Source organism: Ictalurus punctatus, chromosome 7 (assembly GCF_001660625.3).
Source record: "Ictalurus punctatus breed USDA103 chromosome 7, Coco_2.0, whole genome shotgun sequence".
Lineage (NCBI taxonomy): Eukaryota > Metazoa > Chordata > Actinopteri > Siluriformes > Ictaluridae > Ictalurus > Ictalurus punctatus.
This window is the reverse complement of record NC_030422.2, coordinates 13,611,708-13,636,124: the sequence shown is the minus strand read 5'-3', so window position 1 is coordinate 13,636,124 and position 24,417 is coordinate 13,611,708. Positions and strand designations below refer to the sequence as shown.

Below are 24,417 nucleotides of genomic sequence, written 5' to 3'. Positions count from 1 at the left end.
CTACAAGGCCAGAGAACAATAGAAATATCTATGTAACGAATCTGTACAGGGCGTGTTGAGTGTAGGAGTTCATATTTGATTTAGAAAAGCGGTGTAACGGTCGCAGAGTGATTTTTTTTGTTAGTTCATTTATACGATTATACGACACCACATCTGTAAGATAAAATTCGTTGGAATTGGTATTTGTAGTTATGACATAATTATCTGTGGAGAGTTTTGAAACAACTTGTGCAGCAGTTTCTGTCAGTAGCTTCTTTTGGCTTCCAGGGTTTCCAGGAAGTTTGCATGCTTAATTGCACCAGTGTTTTTCAAACTTGGTAATCTGGACATTTTTTAAAAATGAAAACAGTAGATAGTGTTGGAATATAGTGAATATACAGGGGAAATGATGTACCTGTAGAAATAAAGCTGTAGTAATGTAACACTGTAGTAAATGCATATTAACTACAAATAGTAAGGGTCAGCTTTTGAGTTTCAGTATTGGTTTAACTCCGTTGACCAGCTAGTTTTGAATAGTCATTTTACTGGGTTTGTCTCACAGATCTGACAACCATCCTAGCTAAATAATGCTAGCTAGCAAGTTCGAAGAAGCAATTTGAACATATCGTCATGTTATTCTATTACAGAGGTGTCATGTTGACTAACTGGAATCATATATATATATAATCCCATTTCTGTGGATATAAATGGTAATAAGAGGCACTGGAGACTTGGTTGGTTCATGTAGTATATGAATGACATGGCAGATATTTTATTGTTGGCTATAAAAAAAAAAAAACCCCAAACAAACTGTAAAACTGCCAAACACTAATTACAACACAGGAAAAATTTGCTGGCATGTTAAAACATTACCTGCTGTAACAGGTACAAGCCAAGCTTATCGGCTTGATGTAACCAACAGTTTTAGGTGTAACTGCTGTTGGGTGTTACTTTGTAAAGGGTTACAGTAATCTAATTACTTTTTCTGATAATGCAATAATGTAACGCGTTACATTTTAAATGTATGTAATTTGATTGCAGTTACTGATGTCAATAACTTTACGTTACTTGCGTTACAAATTTATTGTTAAGAAAACAATGCTAAGTAAAATGCATTTTAAAATAAATCACGTTTTGTCCAAAAGATTTTTTCTTTAGCCCCGAATAGTTCTCCACTTGGAGCGGTTTGTCACTGCGTAACTGAACTGCGTATATAAGGACGGCGGTGTTGTAATTTTATATCTTCAGTGAATGGAGGTGAGACCAATCAGACAGGGTTTACAGGGAAATATGTGGAAATACTCGTGTCTTATTGGCTGACCGTCTCAATTCTGCCAAGCACTAACTCACAGTCAGTGTGAGGAAAAATGGATATATGCTGATTTTTTTTCTTTTTTTTTTTTCTTTTTCTTTTTTTAAAAATCAGTAAAGGGGTTGACACTGAGACAGTAACAGTGTCTGAAGCTGAGCAAGAAAACAAGGTGTGTAAATGGCTGTATTAGCTCCAGTTTACGTGAACATGATATGAGCAGAGCATAAGGGAAGATATTGTACTCTGCATGGCACTGTATTTATTACACATATTTTATCAGTCTGGTAATCCTACAAACAGTGGCAAAACCCGAGGCAAGTTTTATGATAAATCCGACTTTTTCTGATCATGTCATACATTAAAATTACTGAAAGAACTGAGTTTCACTTTGTAGTGTATTTTTGTACGCTTGATAGATTTTGAAAGTAACGTGAAAGTAAAGTAATTAGTAATCTGATAACTTTTTACATGCAGTAATCAGTAGTGTAATCAGATTACAATTTTAAAGTAGCAGTTAGTAACCTGTAGTGGATTTCTTTTTATGTGTAACTTACCCAACACTGGTAACCAAATAGAAATCTTGTGCTTGTAGTAGAAGTGCTTTAACTTTTTTTGTCATTTGTTCAACCCACAATTACCTTCAAGCTTCTTGCATTAAATAAAGAAACAACTATTGGCTCCAGATTGGCTCAACAAAAAAAAGCAGAGTAAAAAAGTGAGTTCAAATCCAAACAATGCCACAGCCATGGATGGCCAGGGAGTACTAAAGAGCAAAACTGGCCATGCTGTCTGGGTAGGATGGATGACATTACTCTCTCTGCTGTCAATCAGCATGACTTTAGCCAATCATGGATTAATGTCAACTGATGTAGCAGCAGTTTGAAAAGATGATGAAAAAGATGAGTTGGCTGGCTTCACGTGTCTCAGAGTGGTTGGTAGCTGTCTTGTGAGAGTGAGTGAGAATTGGCAAATGACTAAATCAGGGAGAAAATAGAGAAAAATGGAAAAGAAATATCTATTCAGGGATGAAAAATAGTACTGAGAAATTATACTTAATGCCTCTTAATTAAAAGTGGATGTATCCAGCCAATGATGTACTCAAGTGAAAGAAAAGAACTTTCAAATGTACTCAAGTATTAAAAAGTAAATGTTAAAAAGTAAAAACTGATGAAATTAAGTTAATGTCATGTTTTGATGTGAAAAACCTGTCATTATTGTATGGCCAAATGTTTGTGGACACCTGACCGTCACTTCCATATGTGCCAATTCCAAAACCATGAGCATTAACACAGATTAGTTCTCCTTTTGCATTTGTAACAGTCTCCACTCTTCTGAGAAGGCTTTCTACTAGATTTTGGAGCATGGTTGTAGAGATTTTGCTCTTTCAGCCACAAGAGCATTAGTGAGGTCAGGCAGTGATGTCAAGTGAGAAGGCCTGGTGCATTTCAGTTCATGCCAAAGGTGTACAGGAAGGTTGAGGTCATCGCTCTGTGCAGGCCACTCGAGTTCTTCCACTCCAACCTTGGCAAACCATGTCTTTTATGAACCTCAGATTGTGCACAGGGGCAGTGCTGGAACATGTTTGGGTCCTTTAGTTCCACTGAAAGGAAATTGTAATGCTACAGCATGCAAAGCCCTTCTAGACAATTGTGTGCTTCTAGACAATTGCGTGCTTCCAACTGTGGCACCAGTTTAAAGAAGAACCATATATGGGTGTGATGGTCAGGTATTCACAAATTTTGGCCATATAGTGTAGTTTGTACCAACACCTAGAACAAATTCTTGGTTGGCCTATGTAGTGCAGCAGGTGTCATGATTTTAAAAAATATATGTTACAACGCCTAGGTGTTTTTTTTTAAATATATGAACCATCTGGTGTGTGTTATGTTTAAACAAACATGTTTAAACGAAGCAAAACTTTTCAAAGGAGTTTTTCTTTCTGTGGTTGTTGGATGAGTGAATTAAAAAAACAACTGGTGACCATTATATGAACCTGTCTGTCTACTGGGTAACTGTGAATGAAAAACTGGTAGCCTAGATACATAATATGATTGTTCCTGGATGCCCGTGCTAGTGATTTATACTCCCCTGTATTGCACAACCCTTTATGAGTACATATGCATATCTTCGTGGGACATAGTGAAACATGGCTTAGACATGGGAATTTTGTTTCTGCTTTCCTTATATATGCAAAGCGTGTGATACATTTATCCGCTGTAACTGGATGTAATTCTCTACAGATGGCGTATCCTGTCTATATTACAGTTAATGATATTAGCAGTCCTCTGTTTGGCTGTATTTCATTGTATTTATTGTTCTGAATCTGGTGTCCTGAAACCATGATAGAACACTGAATTATTGTTAGAGTATCACTATGACTGTGAAAACGATATAACGTTCATGACAATGATTTAAGGTGACCAGGTGTCTGTGTATGTGTATGTGTACAGATGATGTGTCGGCTGGAAGCAGCGCAGAGTTTCCAGACAGACTCTCACTTATGGAAGTACGCCTGCAGGCACAGGAAGACGAGATCACACTGCTCAAGTCTTCATTGGCCGATGCGTTGCGTAAGCTCCGCCTCCACGACCAACAGATCCCACTACTGAAGCAGCAGCTGATTGCAAGTAAGAGCATCCAAGATTTAAATACTATTGTACGAATCTAAATATTGTGATGTGACATTTTAGGTATTAGTGATGTTTTTTTTGTTTGTTTGTTTTTTTTATTACTATTACTAGTTGAACGTGAATTTGATGGATATGTGAAAAGGATACACAGTATAAAGTACCTGTGTGTCTATTCCGACAGTGAACCCTGGTGCATCTCGGGTGTTGAATCAGCCCTTTTGCGTTGATGGCTTCTCCAAGCCCTACAGACACTCCACCAGTTCTCTGGACGGACTGCACCACACATCCAACAGGTATCAGTGCAGGTGTATCTGTGTTTTTTTTTCAACCATATTAAAAGCACTGTATTTTGTCATCTAGAGCTGTTCATTATGAAACACAATGGGCAACCAGCATGTCATTATGAACAATCATTATTCTTTAAAATGTGGAATAAACTTTAAAATCAAAACCACTAACTTTAAATGTACAGTATATTCATTACAAGAGAGACTGAATCACTTTGCATGATTCGGTCAGTGGACGGGATATGACAAAGCTTCTTTCTGTAATGACTCCCTGGAGATGCAAGTTCCTCAAGTTGTGAGAAATGCAGTCTTCTCACGAATACATTTAGCACAACAAAGAAAGAACACAACATTCTTTGGCACACTCAGACATTGGGACAGCTGAGCTTGGTTTGTAAGAACATTAGGACTTCATCATGGTCCTTTTATTTGGTGTAGCAGTCCCTGAACAATATACAGTATTGCACTGAAGGAAAACAGATATACAGTTTGTTGAGAAGTTTCTTTTGTGTTTAGATAAAATTATAGTTCACATTGGTGTACCTCAATTATACTTCTCAGCAGATGGAGCTTCTAAAGGTTTTATATTCTCTAGCATATTTTAATGTAATTAACCGAGAACAACTTTTTTTGCAATGATACTCAGGGTTTTGTGTTAAAAAATTATTTTAGGCCTCATATCAGACTTCAAGGGCGAGAGTTGTTTTTCAATGCAAAAGATGATGGTTTATTCTTGAATCCCTCTTGATTGTGTGTGTCTTCAGCCATGTCTCACACTCAGCTGAAAATGGAGAGGGCAGTAGAGCTCACTCCATCCCCAGCCTGAAAACAGGCACTAGTGAAAAGGCCATACAAACTGAACCCTGGAACCCTGAACCCGAGAGGACACCTTTGGCCCTCACCAGGGCCTCCCAGAGTCTTTCTCTGGAGGACGCACTTCCCGAAGGGGTCTCGCTCATGGACGAGGCCCTGCACAAAGCTCAGCAGGAGAGTCAGGAGGAAGAAGACAGCGAAGAGAAGGACAAAAGCTGGCACTCTAAAGTAGAAGAAACCATCCAGCGGACTACGATCAAAAGCCTCCAACAACAACACAGCAAAAGCAGCGAAGAAAGCCAAGGCTCGGCCCCTCAAACTCCAACTTCTAGTTCTCCAGCACCGCCTAAAGACCCTACACACAGTGGACCCCTTTCTCCCATTCTGGAAGGCGAGAAGAAACTGCTGTGCGTTTACCCACCCATCAAACCAGTCTTTTTCCATCCTCGCATGACCTTCCTGCTTTGGCTTCGTTCAAAATCTAACCCTATCACTTGTGCTACTGCTCTAATTATTAATACCTACAAATGCCTCATTGTTTCCAAGATGCAACTTAAGCCTTTGGTGAAGAACAGTCTGAATGAATGTGACTTTTAAGGGCTACTTATGGGCACAGAGTGTAAACTGCACTGAAGGTTGTTGAAGACAAATCTATAATATTTAGAGTCAGGGCCAGGGTTGGAGATTAGTGCTAAGCTCAGCCCTTTTTTTTAGTGCAAGCCTATTACTATATATGAACGAGGTTAAATATAGTGTATGTAGTCCATTGAAAGCCAAATCGCAAGTCATTCTAACTTTGTAAAAAAAAAAAATTGTAATAACATTTTGCTAAATTGAAACCTTGGAATTATAAGGTTCTGACCTTATAATTTTGTGAATGAAAGTTTTGAGCAGATAAAACATTCCAACTTAATATTTTCTTTTAGTTTAAAGCAGTATTTTGGAGTCCACTCTTCTCACGTATATTTATTTGCATGTAAATATCATAGAGCGTCTAACATGAACTCACTTTTGCCTAAGAAGTCAGACAAAACCTTATAATTTCCAGTTCTGGAAGTATAGCATGCAATTTTCAAAATCTTGAGAAAGCACTTGCAGTTAGATTCTATATAAACTTTAAAAAAGAAAAAAAAAAAGCTTTATATAGAAAGATTTAATTCATGTCATTATATCACATAATACCACATTATATTAGACGCTGCTCGGCATTATGTTTTAGCAGAGACGATGCCAATGCTTACTTCCAGTTTGAAAGTTGTTTATGGTAAGCACTGCAGGGTTGAATGAGATGGTTTCGGGCTTCACTATAGTGTTGAGTGATATGTGTGAAGAATTAGGCTGAGTGGAAAATGTGACTAGGATCAGTAGTGTTTACGCACTAGCTCAATGACGAGTGACGCCGCGGGTTAGACCGAAAGTTTACTGCAGCATATAGAGCAAGTGAGGTCATTGCTCAAGTCTAAATTGGTCAGAGGAAGGAAGTGATCATTGGCGTGTTTATAGCAGAGCTGTTTGGCTGAATAAATATCCCAACGAGAGAATGAAGAATTCTCTCACAGCACATTTGCATCTTGGACTGGTTTCTGCAAAAGTGGCACAAACTTTTGTAGAACCGAAAAATTTGGGGAATGATTGCACACTAACCCAATCAAAATCAACTTATCTAATCGAGTATATTTTATAAATTCTTTGATGCATTGTATTTTCTGCCTTGTTTTTGTGCATGCAGGTTTCTGGGTGATCTTTCTTTGAATAATGCATTTGAAATATTTCGTGTGTGTGTGTGTGTGTGTGTGTGTGTGTGTGTGTGTGTGTAGGAATTAACTTTTGACTGTCAAGAAAGCATGTGTGTTTCACCAAAACGAATGTTTTTTGCTCTGTAATTATTTTATCCTGGAAAATGCAACACAACACAACACAACACAGCACAATGAAATCTTAGACAGTGCAAGTTCTCATCCCCTTTAATTTATTGTTATTAGCATGATGCAGTGTAAATAAAGGAAGATCTTAGAACTGTAGATTTTAGAAGCTTCATAAGCGTCACTTTGCACAGAAAGATTGCGTGCACGCCAGTATATCATGTAATTAGGTTTGTTAGACTGATTTTGTCAGCGATCATGGCGGCCAGTGTTAAGGCTGTTTATGACAAGGAATGCGGAGATGAACAATAAAAGTTTTGGCTCCGTTGCGATGTTGAGCGATATGTGTGTGTGCGTGTGACAGGAATTGTGAGTGGAAAAGTGGCCGTTTGAGAGCTCAGTGGCAGGGCAGATCAAGAGTTAACTACAGAATATAGAGCAGGTGAACTCGGCGCTCATCAGTGCAACAGTACAATCGGAAAGAGACAATAAACGGAGAGGTAAAACAAGGTGAAGAGGAGTAGGGTGTATCAGAAGAAAAAGAAAGAAAGGGAAGAAATGCACCTATACGCTATATAGAGGTCAATCAGATTATTAACCCACAGCTTTACATGCGCAGACTTTAAACTGTGGCTGTGGCTTTAAGGCTGTGGTTGCATCTGTAAGACAAACTCAGCAGTAGTAACAATTGTCACAGTGTGATTTGTTCATTTCATTTCAAGTTTGAATTTTCATCTAAAACCGAATGACATTTTGGATAGCTGTAAAAAAACAAACAAACAAAAAAAACAACAACAACAACCTCACACTCTTGAGTATGATGGACAGAAGTCGATGCCCCATGAGCAGAGTTTCACTTCCTTGTTTGGCCAGGACCGCTGCCGTTTCCTATTTCGTATTTCTTAAATTGGAGAGCGTATGACTCTCTTAGAGGAACAGGAAATGGGGTGTGTGTCAAAGGAAACAACCGTTCAATTCACGCGCCCACACACAGCGCTTCGAGTACGTTCAAGCACGATTACGTTTGCGCTGAAACAGAGCAAATGCTTTTTAGTTTTAAACACCTCTTTTGTGTCAGAGGGAGTGTTTAAGCCATAAGCACTCTAGTGTTTTGATTGGGTGTGTGTGTGTGTGTGTGTGTGTGTTGGATTGACTTTATAGGAAACCACCATATGCTTTGAAAACAATTCCTTTCAAATCTTATATAAATGCTTTAAATCCATAATCCACCTAGCTATTATACTATTAAAGAAATGATTTCTCTGCCCCTTAAATCAGTTGTCACATAGACTTGTTTGTGTCCAGGGAACGGAGGAATAGCGAGAAAATGGGTAAGGACACGCAGGACAAAACCAAACAGCGAATGCCTAAAAAAGCAGCATCATCAACCAACCTGCTGACCCGATCTCCGAGTCTAGAGAGGTGAGTGGGTTTACGTTCATCATGGGCTGTTTCTTTTACAAACATGGAACGTTTCCAAACACCATAATTATCCCTGGGTTATTAGTAGGTCCTTTCTTTTGGCGGAGCTTAGAAAAACTCAACCCTAGCTTCATGTTACTCTGAAAGAAGCAGGCATGGATTATACAGATACAACTATTTTGTATGGGGTCAGCCAACCTACGGGCTGTGACCATGTTCTTTCGCACTGAGATCCTTGATTTTGATGGATGTATTCAATAAAGTATGGGGAGAATTCTAATAATGGGAACTCTTGGGGGGGGGGGGGGGGTTATTTTCCTGAATTCTCACTGGGAATGTGAGGTTCTAATTATAACTATTATGAAAAACAAGTTTGTTTCTTTATTGTTCATGAACGAATTCATTGATCTATAAGCAGTCCCTCCAGGATTTCGTGATTTTGCGATCGCAGAAACGAACGCAAAATCAAGCAAACTCAATATTCAGAATATTGAGTATAAGTCAGAATACGCAATATTCAGAGAAGTTCGCAATATTTCCGCAGATTTGGGCCTAGACAAGTCATGTGACTTCATCATAACACACACTCAGCCAAAGCCCTGTTCGCTTCACGTGTCGCCATCAGAACAGCTAGATGGTCTCATTTACCAACAAACATCACTCCGAAAGACCATGTAAAATAATTTCATGCAATTCAAGTAGTTTTCTGCAAAAAAAAAAAATTAATTCCGCAAGTTGCATCACAAATTTTGTGGAAAGCCGCAGCAAAATCAAGCATTTTTTGGCCACAACGATTACAAAAAAACTTTGTGAAATCCTGTACAGACTGTATTATAATTACATGCTGTGTTTACTGGCACATACTGGAAAAAACCCAACAGATTTAAAAAAAAAAAAAATTAAAGAAATATTATTTCTGGATCTAACCCAATCAGAGTACATTAGAGAAAAGTAACTTGCAGAAGATCTACAGGTTATAATATCCACTTTACTCATGGATTTGAAAAGATGCAAACACTATATCTATATAGATCTATAACTTTCTTTCATCTTCTTTATCTCAACGTAAGCAGTAGTACAAGCAGTAGTGCACATATCAAACCCCAAGCTTTTAAGCCTGTTGGATTTTAACATGTGGTGACATGAATCGAGAGATTCCCACAGACTTTTTCAATGACGTACACGTCGTGTTGTGCAACTGAAAATTTCCAGGGATCACTGACAATATTCCTTTTTCTCTTCTTGTTTGGTTCATTGTTTTAATAGCCGAGCTAAAGACCTCCTCTCCAGCACAGGTAATAAAACATCTCTTTCCTCACATTCTCACAAACAGCACTGTAGTGAAGCATTGACACACTGTTTGCCTGCTTCGGTCCTGATCCAATCCTGTTCATGTGCAATCCAATTCAACCCAAACATGCACACACACACACCAATGAACTGGAGTGAAAAATAAATTTGTGTGTGTGTCTGTCTGTGTGTGTGTGTATGTGTGTTTGTAGGTGTGTGTGTGTAGGGGAAAATACGAACGTCACTACTTTCATTCCTTTAGGTTAAAAATTGTGGTGGATAAAGACAAAAAAATGTTAGAGAACTGTTTCAACCCAGTCTTTGTTCATGCAACAGGCGAACATATTTCTTTGACTGATATACCAGCCCCAAATGAATTTTCAGAGCAGTGTTCCTTGGCAAATCAAACAAAGGAAACGCTTTATGGTTTAAAGATCCTGTGCAGACGCAGTCCTTCACAAGCATTTTTAAATCTTAATGCTGCGCTAAAATGAAAACAATGAAATAAAAACTTATTTTACACGGTTTTGAGTTAAACGTTACAAATCCCTGAACTCAAAGGAATTGCTCATGTCGCATCTTTAGGAGTTAAAAGTTTTTTGGCTCGGCACTACTTTAAAAAAAATAAAGAAATAAAAAACACTGGGGAGTTTCATCTTGCTCTGAAAGAAACTCTATACAATACTTAGAAGATACGATCACGTTTTTCCGCCTTAAACGGAAAAAAAAGACAGTTGCACCCTGGATTTCTACTTCTTTCATTCCCATGGGAAAATTGGTGTAGAGATATACATGCGTGCGTATACACACATACACAGACACAGGAGAGCTTGTTAGTGTTGTGTGCTCCGGCTGGAAGTTCACTCAGCGTGGTTAGTTGCATTACCACACGACTCTAAACTCTCTGACAGGAACGATAAATGCCTTCTTTCCTCTGCCACAAGAACTAAAAACTCGTGGGAGATGTTTGTTTTTTCTCCTCACTATTTTTGAATACATCGGGTCATCCCAGTATGTCTGTTGCCTGAATCCTGAAATGTAAGTGCAGTAAATAAAAAGCCAGTAAACCAGCAAACTGGGAAATGTTTTTTAAGGACTAGTACTGATGTTTTTATTGTTTTGTCTTATCAAACACCTGTGCCTGTTTCCCATCCTGCACTACGGCCTACAAACATGGCCACCATGGACCGCAATTCCCAGAACACTCATTCATCCTAATCACGCACACGTGTATCCAGTCTCACAAACAATCACATCACAGTTTGAAAGGACTTTCGAGGCATTCACTCTTTGCGAAGTATTGAGTGTTCTCACTGTACCAAGCGTTTGTACCCTGTTCCTCGTTTTGATTCATGTTCTTGAATCAAGTGTCATGACAACACTGACACTGAGCGGTCCAGATACATGGAGCACAGTTTAGGATTAGGGTGTTCTATTTATAGGGATTCTCTACTTGTTTTTTGTTTTGTTTTTTTGACTGAAAACCCTTTTTAAGCCGATACAATTCTGGCTGTCATGAATAGAACAAGAAAAAACACAAACTAACAACCCCTGCCCATGTCTCTTGGGATTATTTACAAAATCTTTCCTACACTTCACTTGCTTTTTGCGCACTAGAGTAAAACACCATGTATTGTTCTGTGACCCATCCAAACAGATCCGCATCATCAGTATGACTCGAAGCTAGCCGACTCTGCCAAGTGCAATAGCGGTTTTTGGCTTTACGTTTTTTATTGTCATAACGTTGCACTGGGCACAGATGGGATTTCATGCCCCGACTGCTTAAACGGGCCAGTAAGCGTTGTGGTTGAAGTCAAACTCTTCCTTTTCTGTCTGAATTGAGTTAGACAGTGTCGTGGGGAAATTGCTGGAGAAACAATCTGGGCCACGGTGCTGGCGCATGGCTGAGATCAGGTGGCTGACGGATTGTGATCTGCAGACTTAGTCATGTTTATGTATGTATTTCTCTCTTTCAGGATCCCAGGGGTCGAGGAGAGGAACACAGGGTAGGTGTCTCTGTTCTGCAGTTCACAATTCTACACAGATTTAGCACCAGTGTAATGGTGTAATAGAAAGGCTACAGTAGGAACTATGCAGTATAACGCTGTAGAGTTAACATTCATCAATAGCTCGGTGACTGTTGCTACAGTAGAGTAGATAGTGGTTTTTTTTTTTCTATTTCTGTACATATTCAAATCACCATGTCTGGAAATGTTACTATGCCAAATGAAGTGTTTAGAAAGGAAGTGCATGCAACTGTAAAAAATGAATGCAGTGCTAAAACAAAACTATTTGACAAGCAAACATGTATAACCAGGGGGACACCAAGAAAACACTCAGTGCTCTATCATAACTGATTTTGCGATCACATGGTGCATATGAGGAAGTATTCCTACCAAATCTAGCAAATGGGATAAACAAGGAAAAGCCATTAGTACTCAGGAATCAGAGTGTTAATCATCTACTATCTGGAAACACTGGACAAGAAGGTCTGACCAGCTCGGTGTGTGATTTGGCAGATGATAGCTGATTAGACCAAGCTGGGTTTTTAAGCAGATTAGTGTCACAAAAAAGCCGGTCATTCTTAATGTAAGCCCTAACAATCTAGCTAACACTTTGTTTCGTAAATCATTAGGCAAATGTTTTGATAAAGCTAGCTAAAATTAGGTGAACTATTTTCAAAGCTGCTAGTGTAAATAAAACTATTGATCACGTTTGCTAGCAAGTTCGATTTCCTATTATATAATGTAAACCAAATTTGCTAGCAACAATCGTCCCTTCTGACTAAGCATCTGCCTTTCTGTTTTCACCTACAATCGAGTAGCCTCTGCCTTTAAAATATTTCACATACATGTATATATGTCATTGTATATTTCATTCTCTGTTTTATAGTGTGTGTAAACCTCAGAATTCTCAAATAAAGTGTTGTCTAGCTGGATTAGATACCGTTTCATTTCAGCAATATCGCACGAGTAAGAGTGCCTGTTATACTAAACATTGGCATGGCTGTGGTTTGGCCGAGTGCCATTGGTAATCATAGCCATGCTGATATTCAGTATATCGCACGATTTAGAGTGCAATTGCTTAACGGTTCTACAAACAAGAAATTAATATTGAGTCGCTGACATTTGATTATGTACATTGATTATGTACATTCCTGTTAAAGATGATTCTGATGAAACTGCTTTCATCATTTTCATCTTCATTTGATGAGCTTTTATATTTTAAGTCAAGAGTGTATATATATATAGTCATGAAAAATGTGTCGGCTGACGTCTTCTGATGATGTTGCTAACACTACTGTAGTGACGGTTTCAGTGTAACAAACTATATGGAATTATAATACATGGTGAACACAGACAAGTGGAGTGATACGAAAAGTGAAACATCCGGGTGCAGTTGTCCAATCAAATTAGTGGACCGGAACTAGCTGATGTGTAAATACACAGTAAAGCCTTCATGTACGAGATTATGACTTACAGTATATGAATATAGAGTGGCTCATAAGGCCAGAATCATTGGAGAGAGAATAAACAACAAAACAAATGCACCGATACATCATTTATATATATATATATATATATATATATATATATATATATATATATATATATATATATATATATATATATATACACACACTGTTATTCCTATGATGTTGAACTTATAGGACATGCTATTTTGTATCTATATCTTGATATACCACCATATATATGTATATATGTGTGTTAATAGATGATTGGATGTTAAAATATATTCTGGTATGTTTAATTTTCCTTTTAATTCTGTATTTAACATGTTCTTTGAATAAATTTATAATTAAATCAAAGCATAAGTGATAACATAATTATTAACATAGTTCTTATGTTTTCAACAATTCTTATGCCAATGTTAGTTTCAAGCTTTGATATTTTTTTCCATCTTACCAGTGTTAGAATTTCATGTAATTATTCCCTGTTTAATTGGACCCTAGGTCAGTCAATCAAAATGTTCATCCGTGGGCGGCCGATCACTATGTACATTCCTTCAAACATCCAGAACTATGAAGAACTTAAGATGGACCCTCCTTCTGAGAAGCTGGAATTGGATTGGGTGTATCCACTTTCAGTTATGGTCCAGGGCCATCTTCAGAATATGCATGTTAATGAGAAATATCTCTTACACTATAATCCAAATGAAATTCCTTGACCTGCTCCTAGCTATGGATATCGAGGACGCGACTGTAGGGGGAACTTGTACATGCTTCCATCAGGGGAGGCAGTGTATTTTATAGCCTGTGTAGTAGTTCTTTACCACGTCACCGGACGAACGCAGCGCTATTACCGTAAACACACAGACTGTGTGCGATGGTGAGTACATCACATCAACATTCAAAGTATACAAAAAATATACAGTACTCATCCTGCTACAATATGAAATGTTCTCTTTTTGTTCCACGTGTTAAAATTAGGAAAATAAACCATGTTCACTATTAAAATGAATCTTTAAAGGAAAACTACACCCTGAAACATTAAACATCTTTATATTGATATATTTGTTATGTGTTTAGCAATTCTGGTGCTAGTTGGTTTGGTGGTTTCATTTTTCTTGTGAGAAGTTAGCAGTTGTTTTCCACGCTGACAACACAGGGAGACAATGATAGTGCAGTTGCAATAGCTATGTTTCCAAATACAAAGTCATGTGACTTTGCCTCAACAAATCATGTGATTGGATAATTGGCTGATGTGATTGGATATTCAGCGCATGTGGCCAGTGCGTTTTTCTGAATGCCTGAAAAAATGTCTGATGTCGAAATGATTTGGTATAATTACCTCCCAGAACTGTCTCATGCTGTTCCATTCCCAAATATCAGGTATCCGCCTCCGATCGCAACATAAGATGAGGATTGTGATAGCATTTCATCATTTATTATATTTGAAAAAAGATCCACAGTTGCAACAACTTTCATTTGTATTGATATTTTGCACCAGTTTCCCCCAAAGTGACGATTTTATTCGATTTTACTCAACGCTTTATTCACAAATGTTTTATGCGAGATTCAAATTTTCTGCATAGTTCAATACGCAACTTGGATGGAAACATAGCTACAGACATGTAATAGGAGAACAATTTTCAGCTATCTGAAACATAAGGGATAACTGTCAAGTTACTCTGTTAGCTCGTAAAAACAAAAGAGCAAGAGCTTTTTTTTTCCTCACTTACCATTTTCCAGCAATGTTCAATGTCATATTAATAAGAAATCCAACACACAGATAGTGGAGACTGTAAACATTGGACTCAAGGCTCCATAAAGCAATGTGTTTATCTATATGACACAGTTGCACTGATTTACGGCAGAAATTTGGCTTGGCCTGTTAGCGATTAATGAGATGAAAAGTATGATGCAATTAGCAGTAGGATTAGCACGAAAGCTGAAACCTTATCTGTCTGAGCAGAGCCTAGAGATGAGGAAGCGAGAGAGCTGTACAAAGGACTAAAGCGCCGCTACATCAGTCACTTTAGGTAGAGCTGAAGCAAGGGCAACTGTTAACCAAAGTGAATATGGACCAGCATTTCGAAGAACGAAACGTAAACCAAAAAGTCAACTCAGAAGTGAATCATGAAATAAATATTTTTGCACGATTGAGGATCACACATTAGATTATAAATATTTTTATGCATGTCGTTCAGGGTGGATTTTAAGTTGTGTTTTGTATTAAATTTCTGTTTTGTTTTGTTTATTTAGTCTAGCAGTTCATCCAAACAAAGTGCTCATAGCGTCCGGACAAACGGCAGGTGTGGATAAAGATGGCAAGGTAAGTGAAACCGAGTTGAACTGAACTGCAGAGGTTTATTTAATGTAGTGGTTATTGCAGTACTCTTATTTCCTCCAGACTCAGAACTCTGTGTATTCATCTGTGTTCTCTCACCAGCCCTTACAGCCGTTTGTACACATCTGGGACTCCACTACACTGACGACGCTGCAGCAGATTGGTCTGGGCACATTTGAGCGAGGCGTTGGATCTGTGGCCTTCTCGAGTGCAGTACGTATTGTGTAGCAGTCATAACATATATGACTGCTACAACGCAGTGCTATAAAGCAGTGAGATGATGGAAGGGAATATTTTGATAATCTGTCAGGACTTTAACCTTGTTTAATGTTTTGGCACAGGATGCTGGGACATTTCTGTGTGTGATTGATGATTCCAATGAGCACATGCTGTCTGTCTGGGACTGGAACAAAAACACCAAAACTGTTGAAGTAAAGGTATATACATGCACAAGCACACCCACACAACACTCCCAGTGTTCTGGGTTGGTTTTTTTTTTTTTTGTATTTGTTTACATTATCACCTTTCAGGTATTTTCAGGGAATGTGCTACACCTCTTTAGGGAAAACGACTCTTTCAACCCTTTTAAAGTCATCAGTATTCCACAGTTCAAGTAAATAGTATTATTTTTGTAATATCATGTTGTCATTTGTGACAGCTTTTTTTCCCCTCTAATATTAAATTCAGTCAGTCAAATATGCAGACAGCAGCTTTCAACTTCTCTGTTTTATATCTGTCCATATCTCTGGCATTGACGTAGAAAAATGTCTTTCAGAAGAACTGTTCCATTGCAGGTACCATGGCAACGGTGTAAATATTTAATCCGTGGTATTGAGTGGACGAGTATGGGGGTGTAATGGAGTGGGTGTTCATTGAGCTAATTGTTCCTCATTGTTTTCTTTTTAGTAGGTACCTTTGGCATTGTGGGAGTGTGCTCAGCAGAGTGGAACCATTTGTCTTGATATCCCTGTGATTTAGTATCTCAGTGGAACCAGGGTGTACATACAAATCTGATAGTTGTTCAACTTCTGGTTGAAGATCTGTTTCTGAAGTGTGGTTGTAATTATGCAGGTATTCAGCTGTGCGCTCCAGAGAGGCTGTTAATGGCAACTTGGACAGTTTAATTAGGCCTCCTTCTTGGATGCACAAGAAATCTACAACCAGAATAAAATGGATTCTCAGGGAAAGACTATTTGGGCTGGTAATAAAAGATAATTGTACATAAGTACATTGTGAGGTCATATGAGGGCAGACTAAAAGGTTGGTACTATTAAACTGAGCTGAAAAGCCATTTTTACAATGTCTTCGAGCAACAAAAGAATATGCGACAATATGACGTGTATTGCGTATTATTAAAAGTCAACAAAAAATCATCAAAAGTGTTCTCGACCAATCCACAGTTGGGTCTTGAGAGACATGACTAATGCCTATAAATTTGATATTTGTGCATGAACATGAGTGAAGCTCCACATAAAAACACTACCACTACCACTCTAGAGCCTATCACAGTAAAATGGAGCTGTGACTGATCTAGAAAAACAGGTGAACGTCAGGGAACAGACCAGTGAAGGAACTGAGGTGGAGACAGGTCTAGAAACAGAAACAAAGGCAAAAGTCACTGTAAACAAAAGTACATTGAGAACCCAAAACAAACCACATGGCACGAAAGTAGTGCTTGTTGCGCTGGGAAATGCTGTGCACAACGAGAGAGCGAATTCATAACAATGGAGAGCTATAATAACGCAACTATATATTTTTTCTTCCATGATGATTTGTCTCATGTCATATTTTTACAGTAATGTTGTTGTTGTACGGTGTTGTTGGGCTGTTTTCTAGATAAAATTATGATTAACCTGACAAGTTTTTTTTAATCTGGATTTTTAAAAAAAAATACAGATATTGGTAAAGTTGGTAAAGTAAAGTTGTAATGTCTCTGTGCTGTGATTTCCAGAGCACTAATGAGGCAGTGTTTGCGGTGGAGTTCAACCCTGCAGACACCAATATCATCATCACTTGTGGGAAGTCTCATGTTTACTTCTGGACCATGAGTGCTGGCACATTGACCAAAAAGCAGGGCATCTTTGGCGTGAGTGCTTTTACTTGTTGTATATTCTAGGTCAGGAATTAAACACGATGGGGCGTGCCGTTACAGGAAATTAATCAGTGATGAAGTGATGTGCTACGGCCTACAGTTATTTTCCAATAACATGCATGTGTTACAAGTGTTTTAGTCCTCTTATACCACAGCAGTTTGCCAACAATAGCGCTTTCTTTCTGATGTATGTTTTCACCATTTAGTGGTGTTCAATGTTGTGGAATGTTCGAGAAACAAGCAAGATCCTGTTATCACTTACGTTATACTGTACACTCACCGGCCTCTCGTTTATTCACTCTTGAAGTTAATGAGACACACAAATGCAGTTTGCCGTGTTATTGAGAAACCAGAAAGCTCTCTGTCCTGAAGGCTTTCTCAAGAAGGAACAGCTTTACCTCTGACTGGTATTAAGCATTGTCTCTACAGACTTACATAAATGTTAAATAACTTCCACATATCAACAGTCAGAAACAATTTTTTAAAATCTGTTTGTCTGGAGTTGTTACTATAGAAACAGTAACATATTAGAAAGTACGCATTAATATAAACCTGTGATTTGACCTACAGCCACAACTACTGTCCAAGCACTGCTGTTATAAAAATGTATACAACAGTATGGTTGAATGCTTCAATCCGATTGGGTTAGAAGGTGTGCATTCTTGCCATATAACAGCACATGAAGTTCTGGCTGTAATGTGAACAATATCTTTATATTAAAATTAACGCGCTCATTCTAATACGTTATTGTTTCTATAGTATCAGCTCATACGTACACAGGGACTTGCACAGAAGGCGCTTCACATAATAGCAGATTTATTAACAGGTTGTTGTTTAACAATGTAACGTTTATAATCGTTGATGTGGTGAAGTTTTTTGTCAGGAGACATTTGTTTAACATTTAAGGAAGGAGTCTCGGTTGTAAGTGCTCTAAGTCTCGGTTAGGCTTTCCGTTTCCTCAGTAAACTGACAGGCTGTGCATTTTGCTTGAGAGAAAGTGAGAGAGAGAGACAAAGAGAGAGCAGTCAGATCGAGCATGAGAGAGAGAGAGAGAAAGAGAGAGCAGTCAGATCGAGCATGAGAGAGAGAGAGAGAAAGAGAGAGCAGTCAGATCGAGCATGAGAGAGAAAGAGAGAGCAGTCAGATCGAGCATATGAGAGAGAGAGAAAGAGAAAGCAGTCGGATCAAGCATATGAGAGAGAGAGAGAAAGAGAAAGCAGTCGGATCAAGCATATCAGAGAGAGAGAGAAAGAGAGAGCAGTCAGATTGAGCATGAGAGAGAGAGAGAGAGAGAGAGGCAGGTTGGTGAGGGAACGACTATTTATACATCTAGAACATAAGTGAGAACAGGAACTTGTCTCTTGAATGTTCCACAACATTCAGTTTAACCATAAACTGTTGAAATGTGCGACATGTCGTTTGTTAATAAATTAAACATTGTAATCATTGGCAAATCGTTGTGGTTTAAGCACAATACTGTGCTGTTTATAGGAAAATAATGCATCACATACCCTGTGCATTATTTTCATATAACATCACAGCCTGTCGTGTGTTGTTGCTTACTTAATCAACAGCTTCTGAGCAACCAGAATCCAAAAATTCAACAGTGCTGTGGTATAATGAAAAAATTATGTTAACGCTGGATTCGAGATGATGATGATGATGATGTTGATGATGATGAAGAGTTATGCTGTATGATTATAGCTTGAGTTGTGTTTGCTTTTATGCTTGCAGAAATATAAGAAGCCCAAGTTCATCATGTGTTTCGTGTTCAGTTTAACGGGAGATGTATTAACGGGCGACTCCGAAGGGAATATCCTCACGTGGGGCAAATCAGCAGCTGACATCAAGACACTGGGCAAAGGTGCAAAAGGTATAAGTATGTGTCATTCTATTTATCGACATTTTTTAACATCAGCCCTCCAGGTAATATCTCCAGCATTTTGGAATGAGTAGCGTTTACTGTCTCGTCAGTGACAGCGTGGAAAGAAAAACAGGAAGAAACAGACTGAAATATTGACAGTAAATATTCATCGCATTTCATTATCCCTGGTTATTAAAGCAGCTGTAAGAACAGTGGTGATGCACGTCTCAATTCTTTTTGACGTGTGTGGACGCCTCTCTCTTTGTGCAGAGACATTTCAGATTATGAAGCAGACACGAGCGCATGAGGGCAGCGTCTTTACCCTGTGTCTCCTGCAGGGCGGCGCTTTGCTCAGCGGGGGCGGGAAAGACCGCAGGATCATCCGCTGGAGTGCAGACTTAGCACCCGAGAGGGAGTGTGAGGTGAAGTGTGTGTGAGTGAGAGAGAGAGAGACAGAGAGAGGGAGAGACCTTGACACTGACACTAAGAGTTGCCCTAATGATGTGTCCAGATTCCAGAGAAGTTTGGAGCGGTCCGTACCATTGCAGATGTGGATGGAGAGGAATTGCTCGTTGGAACGACCCGGAACGCGATTCTCCGAGGCACATTTTCTGACGGGTTTGTGGCCATAGTGCAGGTGAGATATGCTGATCGGATGGCAGCTTTTGCGAACTTTTATCCCTAAGGAAGCCATGTTGAGGGAGGAAGTGTGTAATAGATTTTTTTTGTACTGGCACAGTGCCCATCTATCCATGGGAATGAGCACAAGTACCTCTTCTCATCAGTCTGTCCAGCCTTGTAACATTTTACACATGTTTGCTGTTAAGCGTAAGCATTGCTCTCAACAACATGAACTTCATTTTGAGTGAGTGTTTGAGAAATTTGAACTCATATTGGCTTGCTTGGCTCATGTTGGGCAGTTTGGATGTCTGGTCATGTGAATTTTTTTTTTTCACGGGGAACACACAAGAATTTTTTCCAGTATTCTAAAAGATGTACACAGAATTCTTTTTGACTATACCAATCAGCTGCTTGTTCAGGGCTCAGCGCATCTGATTTCCTACAATTTTAAAGACCTCTGCTTCTGCGTGTGAATAGAACTACTGTAAATGATTACACATGATTAATTAATGCATTACTTTATGTTCATCTTTTTAATCAGGTGGAACTTTCACGAGTTAAATGATGTCATGAGTCAATCAGAGATGAGTCATGAGTCAAGTGTGCAGCTTCCTCCCAACTCTCAAGTCCAAGTCCCTAACAAAGATCTCTGATCTTTCCATTATATTGCATTACATTGTTCATTCATACATCCATTCATGGGGGGCAAGGTGGCTTAGGGGTTAGCACGTTTGCCTTACACCTTCGTGGTCGGGGGCCCGAATCACACCTTCACCCTGTATGTGTAGAGTTACATGTTCTCCTCGTGCTTTGGGGGCTTTCTCCAGGTGCTCCAGTTTCCTCCCCAAGTCCAAAGACATGTGTTGTAGGGCTATTGGCAATTCTAAAATTGTCTGCAGTGTGTTAACAGGTGTGATTGTGCCTTGCAAAGGGTTGCCACTCCATCCAGGGTATAACCCCACCTTGTGCCCTGAGTTCCCTGGGATAGGCTCCAGGCTCCCCTGTGACCCTGAGAAGGATAAGCGATATGGAAAATGGATGGATGTTCATCCATCTTCTGTATGCAATTTATCCTGGTCAGGCTCATGTTGGATTCAGAGCAAATATCAAGAACACTGGACACAGGGTGGGAGCATTCACCCCCGTATGGGAAGGCAGTCCATTGCAAGACATCACGCATACACATGCACATTGACACACTCATTCTCACCTAGGTGCAATTTACCATAGTCAGTCTGTCTACCTGGATGTTTTTGAACCGTGGGAGGAAACTGGAGAACCCAGAGAAAACCTACGTGAACACATGAAGAACAAGCTCTGCTACGACAGCTCAGGATCAAACCCAGGACCCTGGAGCTGAGAGGCTGCAGTGATACCTGCTGCGCCACCATGCTGCGCATTTAAATAATATCACAAGAATGAGACTTAAATAAACACAAAATATAGAAATGTATAGGGCTTTTTTGATGATTTTTGCAGCCAAAACGCTTGATTTTGCTGTACCTTTTTTCAAAATTTGCAATGTGTTTTGCAGAGTTTTTTTTGTTCCAGAAAATGACTCGAATTGGCAAAATTGTTTTGCACGGCCTTGACGTTTGTAGGTAAATGAGACCTTTTAGCTGTACTCATGTTCAATGAATGTGAATCAAAGAGGACTTTGGCTGAATGTGTGTTGTGGTGACATCACATGACGCGTCTTGCCCCAAATCTGTGGTAATTTAGAAAAATTGCAAGCTCCTCAGAGTTTGCTTGATTTTGCGTTAATTTCTGCTGTCACAAAATCTCTGAATCCTGGAGGGACTGAGTTATGTACATTTGTGAGGAAACTGAATATCTTGGTCCACAAAAGAAAGTAGAACAGAAAAAAGCATTAGGTGTATCGTCAAGAGATTGCGAGTTCGAATCCTGATAATGCCACAGCCATCTACAGCCTGGAGTCCAAGAGAGCATTACTGGCTGTGCTCTTTGGATGGGAGGGGTGGTGTTACTCTCTCCCTTGTCAGTCAGCATGACGTTCGGACAGATGGCCTCACATTATCTTCAAGCACCCTTTGATATGATGCAGAATTCATAGTTGAATCAATGAATGCAAGCTGTCCAGTCCCTAAGCCAGAAAAGCAACCCCAAACCATAACATTTCCACCACCGTGCATCACAGTTGCTATGAGGTGCTTCTCCTGAAAAGATGTCTTTGGTCTGTACCAAACATGTCTGCTGTTACTGTGGCCAAACAACTCTATCTTTGATTCGTCTGTCCAGAGCACATTATTCCAAAAGGCCTAGTTTTTGCCTATATGCTCACTGACAAATCTTTGTATTCTTGCAAAGGCTTTTTCAAAGCCTCCCGTCTCAAATTTATGCAGTCTCTTTTTGATTGTAGACGCATGCACTTTGGTACCAACAGTTGCAGTAGTTACTAGGGTTTGAGATTGCAATAAGGGTTATGGTTTTGTTGAATGGATTCCAGCTCCAATCGACAGATCAAATTGTGAAATTATTTAAATTGTGAAAATTAGTACAAAATGTCAATTTTATGTCATTTGATAGTGTATCACCTTTATTAATAGGCACTGTTTCAAAGAGGATCAAATGTGTGCTTGTCCAAATATGTAAAAAAAAAAAAAAAAAAGAAGAAGAAGGAAAAAAAAATTCCATGGGGTGTACTTGTTTTTTCACATGACTGTATAGCATATTTTCCACATATAAGGGACACACAGAGCTAAGCTCCTTGTTCTGCCAGTCTCAAAAGAAGAGGAGTCATTGCATTACTGTATGAAGGAGTTTCCAACTTTAGTTTTTCGGAGTGTTGCAATCCATGAAGAAAGAACCTTGCATATGATGTCAATGCTTTTAAAAACGTGAACTGTGTACTCAGATCCATTTGACACATGCGTTGTGGAAGATAAAAGCTCAGATATCAAATTAAAATGAAGTTTTAAAGTTCAAAATCTGCTGCTACCTCCTAGATGCTTTATCAGGAGGTTTTTCTCAGTATTCAAACCTGTAAATCCTGTTCTACAGACTACTGTCTCTGCTGTAAGAGGCGAGTAGGTCTGTTTACACTTGATGTGTTTATGGTTACATTTTCATTCTGTCCCTTTAAGTGGCAGTTTAATTTTATTTCATTTTCCAGGGTAAAGTTTACATTGCAATAAATTGCTCTTCTGTTTCTCAGGGTCACGTAGATGAGATGTGGGGTCTAGCCACACACCCGTCTCAAAACATCTTTCTCACTTGCGGCAATGACAAACAAATGTGTCTGTGGAATGCTGAAGAGCACAGCCTGAAGTGGTGCACCACTTTAGAGGTAAAATAGCTAAGGAACGTAGCCACACACAGAACTCACACAGAACACTGGTATTTAGACGTTTATCAACTTTCTGCACTGTTGCATTTTAGGAATCAGGTCTGTGTGCTGATTTCTGTCCCAGCGGATCTGTTGTTTCTGTCGGACTGAGTACTGGAAGGTAAAGTGACATTATTGAATTCACAAGCCTCTGTTTTATAATCCAATAGAAATCGAGAAGACAGGAGTATGGTTTCTTTGGTGGAAAAAAGTCAGTGGATATTGGCACTGGTTTTTACCTCACTGTTTTCTTACTGTTAATTGGCGCATATGGAAAAAAATAGCTAGCTTGCTAACAATACCCCTTGATTCTATGCAGAATCACAAGCCATCACGACTGCATTTAATTGCCTGATTTTGAATTACCAACAAGTTAAATAATATGGTGACAACCCGGTGTGGCACTGGCCTTGTCAGAACTAGCATACTGATGATGACTCGATGGTATCATGTGATCAGTTCATCTGCATGCTGAGTGGGAGAAACTAACACCAGTTAACTGTATGCAAAATGGTGGAATGTGATATTTTTTTAAAAATAATTAAAACAAAGTATTTTGCGTTTATTTCCGGGCTTGACAGACAAAACAATGTGTCGCGATTTTAATATCTATATATATATATATATATATATATATATATATATATATATATATATATATATATATATATTTATATATATATATATATATATATATATATATATATATATATATATAAAACAGCATCAGATTTTCACACAAGTCCTAAAAGTAGACAAAGAGAACCTATCTAAACAAATGAGACAAAAAAAGATCCAATATTACATATTGAGTGAATATTTTTGGCTGCAGATATTTTGTAACAATTCTAATAATGCCAATAAAGCCAAACATTTCTGCAGAGCTCAGTTTAACACCAGTTCAGTTATGTCACGGATACGCCAGAATCTGCGTCAAACCACAACTCCCAGAATACAAACCTACAAACATGGCCGCCAAATACTTCAACCCAGCGGCATCACAAAGGCTGCGTCCGAAATCGTGTACTACCCTACTACTCAGTAGGCGAGAAAAACCCGGATGGCGTACTGCTTCTAGCTAGATTTTTC

General features: G+C 38.8%; 1 protein-coding gene across 4 annotated transcripts in view; it reads left to right on the top strand.

Annotated features, from left to right (window-relative positions):
- eml3 (EMAP like 3) overlaps window positions 1–24,417 on the top strand; it is a 44,367-nt gene that overhangs the window by 13,668 nt on the left and 6,282 nt on the right. For 2 of the 4 annotated variants that reach the window (XM_047156778.2, XM_017471815.3), the window contains exons 2-18: window positions 3,742–3,918; window positions 4,103–4,214; window positions 4,973–5,428; window positions 8,189–8,305; window positions 9,572–9,600; window positions 11,572–11,601; window positions 13,569–13,689; window positions 13,795–13,944; window positions 15,321–15,390; window positions 15,508–15,618; window positions 15,747–15,842; window positions 17,357–17,491; window positions 19,232–19,370; window positions 19,632–19,783; window positions 19,873–19,998; window positions 23,158–23,289; window positions 23,382–23,449. In XM_047156778.2, coding sequence (XP_047012734.1) covers window positions 3,742–3,918; window positions 4,103–4,214; window positions 4,973–5,428; window positions 8,189–8,305; window positions 9,572–9,600; window positions 11,572–11,601; window positions 13,569–13,689; window positions 13,795–13,944; window positions 15,321–15,390; window positions 15,508–15,618; window positions 15,747–15,842; window positions 17,357–17,491; window positions 19,232–19,370; window positions 19,632–19,783; window positions 19,873–19,998; window positions 23,158–23,289; window positions 23,382–23,449 — 2,221 coding nt within the window. The remainder of the gene's footprint in view (window positions 1–3,741; window positions 3,919–4,102; window positions 4,215–4,972; window positions 5,429–8,188; window positions 8,306–9,571; window positions 9,601–11,571; window positions 11,602–13,568; window positions 13,690–13,794; window positions 13,945–15,320; window positions 15,391–15,507; window positions 15,619–15,746; window positions 15,843–17,356; window positions 17,492–19,231; window positions 19,371–19,631; window positions 19,784–19,872; window positions 19,999–23,157; window positions 23,290–23,381; window positions 23,450–24,417) is intronic. The other 2 variants (XM_047156780.2, XM_047156779.2) reach the window with 1 other exon arrangement.